The sequence below is a fragment of the Numida meleagris genome, chromosome 25 (genome assembly GCF_002078875.1).
Source record: "Numida meleagris isolate 19003 breed g44 Domestic line chromosome 25, NumMel1.0, whole genome shotgun sequence".
In the NCBI taxonomy this organism is placed as follows: domain Eukaryota; kingdom Metazoa; phylum Chordata; class Aves; order Galliformes; family Numididae; genus Numida; species Numida meleagris.
In genome coordinates, this window is record NC_034433.1 from 89,306 (window position 1) to 94,133 (window position 4,828).

At 59.8% G+C, this 4,828-nt stretch overlaps 2 protein-coding genes across 3 annotated transcripts; one reads left to right on the top strand and one right to left on the bottom strand.

Moving 5' to 3' along the window:
* Positions 689-3,134, top strand: ARMC12 (armadillo repeat containing 12). Of its 2 annotated transcripts, none has more exons than XM_021377384.1 (6): positions 689-1,540; positions 1,683-1,825; positions 1,995-2,129; positions 2,233-2,382; positions 2,454-2,525; positions 2,634-3,134. In XM_021377384.1, exons 1-6 carry the CDS (start codon positions 1,399-1,401, stop codon positions 3,009-3,011), a joined length of 1,020 nt encoding a protein of 339 aa, XP_021233059.1. In that variant the 5' UTR covers positions 689-1,398; the 3' UTR covers positions 3,012-3,134. The 2 variants fall into 2 exon arrangements, with proteins under 2 accessions (XP_021233059.1, XP_021233058.1); XM_021377383.1 differs by having other exon boundaries at positions 690-1,540; positions 2,209-2,382.
* CLPS (colipase) lies at positions 3,226-3,933 on the bottom strand. Its single transcript, XM_021377385.1, has 3 exons — positions 3,820-3,933; positions 3,483-3,605; positions 3,226-3,399 (listed from the first exon to the last, which is right to left on the bottom strand). The coding sequence occupies exons 1-3, from the start codon at positions 3,907-3,909 to the stop codon at positions 3,262-3,264; spliced, it is 351 nt and encodes a 116-aa protein (XP_021233060.1). The 5' UTR covers positions 3,910-3,933; the 3' UTR covers positions 3,226-3,261.

Consider the following 4,828-nt stretch of genomic DNA (forward strand, 5'->3'; position numbering starts at 1 on the left):
ACCCCCCCCATCACAGCTCAGCACCACTTTGGGGAATTCTACCCTAAAAACACTGAATCTGGGGGATCCCACCCCAGGAACTCCCCCCAGCCTGGAGCCCTCCCTGTGCTAACACAATCCCATCCCCTCCACTCCAACATATCCCTCCAATTAATTCCTCCAGTAGCACAAAGCATTCAGCCAGCAGACTGGGGGGATTTTCTGCTTTGGTCCTTCTGGAAATCATCAGCGGCTGCTGCTGTGCCCACCCCCCGTACCCCTTCCCCCAAGAGCAGTTCTTGTCGGGGGTGTTTGGGTGGATGGGCACTGGGGTGACACCTGGAGGGACCCCCTGCACTGCGGTTCCAGCCATTACATGGGGTGGGGAGGTGTAAGGAGAGCTCCCTGATGAAATATCACATGAAAAATGGTAACAGTCACCATAGAAATAATAAGAGGTGATGCTTGCAAAAATGGTGGTCCTAATATTAACAAAAGGCACTTTTTTCTTTTTTTCTTTTTTTTTTTTTGCAAGAAAAAGGGTTAAATCAGAGCGGAGAGAAGGAGAGGTGAAGGCCATGGGGCCGGCAGGAAAGGGGGGGGACAGGAGGAGGAGGGAGGGAGGTTGAGGTTGTGCAGAGCAGAACATCCTGTACCCTCGTGTTAAAAACAGCACGAGCGGTGGGGGGGGGGGGGGAAGGACACACAGCAATGGGGATGCAGGGACATCATCATACTCCCCCCCGCCATGTGGCTTGGGGGAACATCAGAGGTAGCACGCTGTGGGGGAAGGAGGTGCCATGAGGTCCCCCACTCAGCTCCAAACAGGATCTGGTGGCATCTTTGCCCCCCCTCCCCAGAGTTTGGAGCATGTGTCCTTTGTCCCCAATGTCCCTTGTCCCATTCTATGTATTCCTTGCCCCCTCCATGTGTCCCTTGTCTTCCACACTCCTCATTCCATTCCATGTGTCCCTTATCTCCAGCACCGTGTTCCTTCTTCCCTTCCGTGTGTCTCTTGTCCCCCATATACTTGTTCCCTTCCCCATGTTCCTAATCCCCTGCCTTGTGTCCTTTGTCCCATTCCATGTGTCCCTTATTCCCAGTGTCCCTAGTCCCCTCCATTTCTCCCTTGCCCCCTGTGACCCCCACCTAAGGTGACAGCTGGTGCTAGGCCATGGTGCTGCTCTGTGCACTGAGCACCAGGAACCCCTATGGGACAGATGTTCTCATCCCAACCCATGTCCCCAGTGTGGGGTCACTTTGTCCCCATGCTCAGTGACATGGCAGGAGCTCCATGTTATCAGGGTGCCTGTAGTGGATCCCCTGCACAGCTGGCCCCATTGCTGCCCCCTGACCTCACAAGACTGCGCTTCCAGAAGCTGCTGTGGTTCCACTGGGGCTGAGGGCTGTGACGCAGGGATGGCAGCATGCTGGGGAACATGGACGGGGAGGGATGTGCTGAGCATGGCCATGGGGGCCGGAGCCATCTACCTTCTCTACAAAACCATCTCAGCTGGACTGAACAGCCCTCCCAGCACCACCGGTGCCCATGATTCAGAAGGTCCTGGCCACCAGAGATGGGGTCCCCTCTGCAACCTCCCTTCTTGTGCTTCACCTTCATCATTTGTGACGCACGAACCCAAAGCAAAATGTTGGGACCACGTGCCATGTTGGCATGACCACTGCTCCCTGCTCACTCCCAGGGCTGAGCATGGAGGAGATGAGAAGCAACCAGCTGCACGGGGAGCTGGAGAGGATGCTGGCGCTGCTGGGCGAGCAGGAGGGCCCCTCCCGCGCCTCCGTCCTCAACAGCATCGCCCGCTGCGTCCTCCTGCTGGAGCCGGAGGTGAGGGACAGCTGCAGGGACCACAGCGTGCCCCAGCAAGGTGCTGCTGTCCCTATCCCCATCCCTATCCCTGTCCCAATTCCTGTTCCCATCCCCACCCCATCCCCTTCCCCATCCCCATCCCATCTCTAATTCTCATCCCATCCCATCCCAACCCTCCCACCCCCAGCCCTGTCCCTGCAGCCCTGAGGACCTACAGCTGCTGCTGTCTTGTGTGGATGACCCCAGTAAGGACACACAGATCCAGGCCCTGAATGCCCTCCGAGCTTTCGCCACACAGCATGAGCTCAAACCCCAAATCCAGGTCAGAATTCCCCCTTCCCTGCCATCCATGTGCACACGGCTCCCTGACCCTGCCCCCGTCCCCTCCCCCATCCCCACAGGAGCACTATTCCAAAGTGCTGCAGGTGGCCCTGAGCACCTGCGATGTGCCCACGCGCGTGGCGGGGCTGCGGCTGCTCAATGTGCTGGAGGTGCCACCTGAGGCTGAGCCACTGCTGTGCCAGGAGCTGCCAACGCTGCTGCACTTCCTTCAGCAGGAGGACGATGGCACCCAGGTACGGGCACCCTACCCCAAATGGAATCCCCCCTCCAGCCATGCCCACTCTCCAGCCCTGTGTTCCCACAGCTGCAGGTGCTCCGGCTGCTCACCGCACTGTCCCGCAGAGAGGATTTCCTGCACCACATTCTCAGCTGCCAGGTACGGACTGGACCCCCACCCCATGCAGAGCACAAGGGGAGTTGCATGGGAGCTGCCCCCTGGGCTGCACCCAGCCTGGCTGGTAGCTGCCCGCATTCCCCCATGCAGGTCCCAGAGAACTTCCTGACCACCCTGCAGACCTCACTGTCGGGCCCGGTGCTGTATGAGCTGCTGCTACTACTAGAGGTGCTGCATGAGGGCTGCACACAACCACGGCGCACTGCAGTGCATAACAGCACCGACACCTGCTCACTGCACGAGGCACTGTTCGGGGACAGCTCACGGCTGGCCGAGCTGCTGCTGGCCACGTTCGTGCACCCCGAGGAGGAGGTGCAGCTGCAGGCCTGCAGGGTCATCCTCAGCCTGCAGTTCTGCACACCGGGCCGCAACCTGGCAGCCACCACCACCACCACCACTTTGAGTGACCACAGCTTCACCACCACCTTCGAGTTCCCCACATACCTCTCTGGTGAGCACTCGAGCTGAGGGCATTTCCTACCAACGGTGATGCTGACAGTCAATAAACCCCCACTGCTGCATTTGGTTGTCCCCCCGCACCTCCTTCTTGATGCGACCTCATTGCTTATTGCCCGTCTGTATCCCGAACTGATACCCAAATGCACTCCACACATGCACAGAACACAGAAGCCCTCTCCCTGTGCTGTCCCCTCTGCCCCACAGTGACGGCACGGCACAGGGCTCGGTGGGCGATGCTCTTTACTGGGACACACATCTGTCACCGCGACGTGCTGGGGTCGCGTTTGTCATAGCAGACCCCGTAGTCAGTGTTGGTGATGGAGCCCACGATGCTCCAATCGGCATCACAGGTCAGGCCGCTTTCACAGGGACATTTGTAGTAAACCCCATAGAGGCTCTGTGGGGACAGATGCGCAATGGGGCAGCACCCTTTGGGGCCACTCCTGGGCTAGGGATGGGCTGGGGATGCACAGCACCTACCTTCCGGGAGCAGTCCTGGGTTTCGGCCGCCTTTGGGCTGCACCGTGCCAGGCTCAGCCCAGTGTCCCGCTGGCAGCAGCCGCTCTTGCACTGTGCACTCTGCAGGCACAGCTCCCCGGTGTCCTGCAGCAGCAATGGGGTCAGCCCACACGCAGAAGGAACCCCACACCCCCCACAAACCCAACTGACCTCACACAGCCACATTCTCTCCTGTTGCCCCACAACCCCGGTGAACCCCCTCTCCCTCTATCTCTCCATCTGCAAATGAGTTTTACTCTCTGCCTTGGGGTGCTCTGAAACCAATGCTGCATGGTGGGGACAAGTGTTCCCCTATTACCAGGTTGAAGATGAGCCCCCGCTCACTGGGAGCACCCACGGCCAGGGCGATGAGCAGCATGGCGAGCAGCAGGCGGAGGGGCAGCACCATGGTGGGTGCAGGTGGGTTTGGGTGCAGGTGGGTTCAGCTGCTTTATAGCCAGCATCTGCAATGCTCCCTCCTATCGCACTTGGCCTCGTGGCACCACACCACAGCTCCAAGGGCAGCTGTGTGGCACTGTGCTGTCCCCAGGTGCTGCTGTGCCATGTGACCACTGCTTCAGCCAAAGCAAATGTCAGATAATGGTGCTGCACTTCCCACAAGGGGATCCGCTGCACCCGGAGCACAGGAACTGAACCTGCTGAGACATGGGGACAGCTCTGGGAATGGCACAGCTTTCAGAACTTGGCAATGATTACCGTCCATGCAGTGGTGGCCTTCTTTGGTGGCCTTCTGTGGCCACGCAGTGACGCTCAGGCTGGCCCTGGCTGTGGGCTCCCCAAATGGCAAGAGGACAAAGCCCTGTGGTGTCTCTGTGGCCTGACCCCTCCCTGTCTGCACCTCATGTCCCCCACTTGTGGAGCACTGAGGTGACAGCATAGGGGTACAGGGTTTGGGGTGCATGGCGTGACCTGGAGGGCTCCTGGGGGGCACAGCACACATCCTATGGTGCACCCCAATGCAGGCAGCAAGGACATGGGGTGCAAACAGAGGTGGGTGGCACCTCCTGGGCACGTGGTGGGGGCACAGAGCACATCCTGGGGGTACATATCCCATGGGGGCAGGATGTGTCCTAGGGACACTTACCAGGGGCATGGGCTGCATGCTGGGGTCACATCCTGAGGTCGGACCTGTGGACATGGAGTGCATCCCCGGTGGGGGCACAGGGCTCATCCCAGGGAGGCTCTCATCCCGGGGGGGCTCATTCCGGGGCCGCTGGGCACATCCCTGGGGGGTGTTCGTCCAGAAGGGATCTCATCTCGGGGGAGAGGGTCTCATCCTGGGGCACTGAGCACATCCCGAGGCGGGG

Bases quoted from the DNA above. Each gene is read 5' to 3' on its own strand.
- CLPS (XM_021377385.1), bottom strand. From the start codon at position 3,909: ATGGTGCTGCCCCTCCGCCTGCTGCTCGCCATGCTGCTCATCGCCCTG. The intron at 3,606-3,819 runs GTAATAGGGGAA...TTGCTGCTGCAG, and splicing joins GGGGGCTCATCTTCAACCTG to GACACCGGGGAGCTGTGCCT. The intron at 3,400-3,482 runs GTAGGTGCTGTG...CTGTCCCCACAG, and splicing joins CCCAGGACTGCTCCCGGAAG to AGCCTCTATGGGGTTTACTA.
- ARMC12 (XM_021377383.1), top strand. From the start codon at position 1,399: ATGGCAGCATGCTGGGGAACATGGACGGGGAGGGATGTGCTGAGCATG. The intron at 1,826-1,994 runs GTGAGGGACAGC...TCCCACCCCCAG, and splicing joins TCCTCCTGCTGGAGCCGGAG to CCCTGTCCCTGCAGCCCTGA. The intron at 2,130-2,208 runs GTCAGAATTCCC...CCATCCCCACAG, and splicing joins AGCTCAAACCCCAAATCCAG to GAGCACTATTCCAAAGTGCT.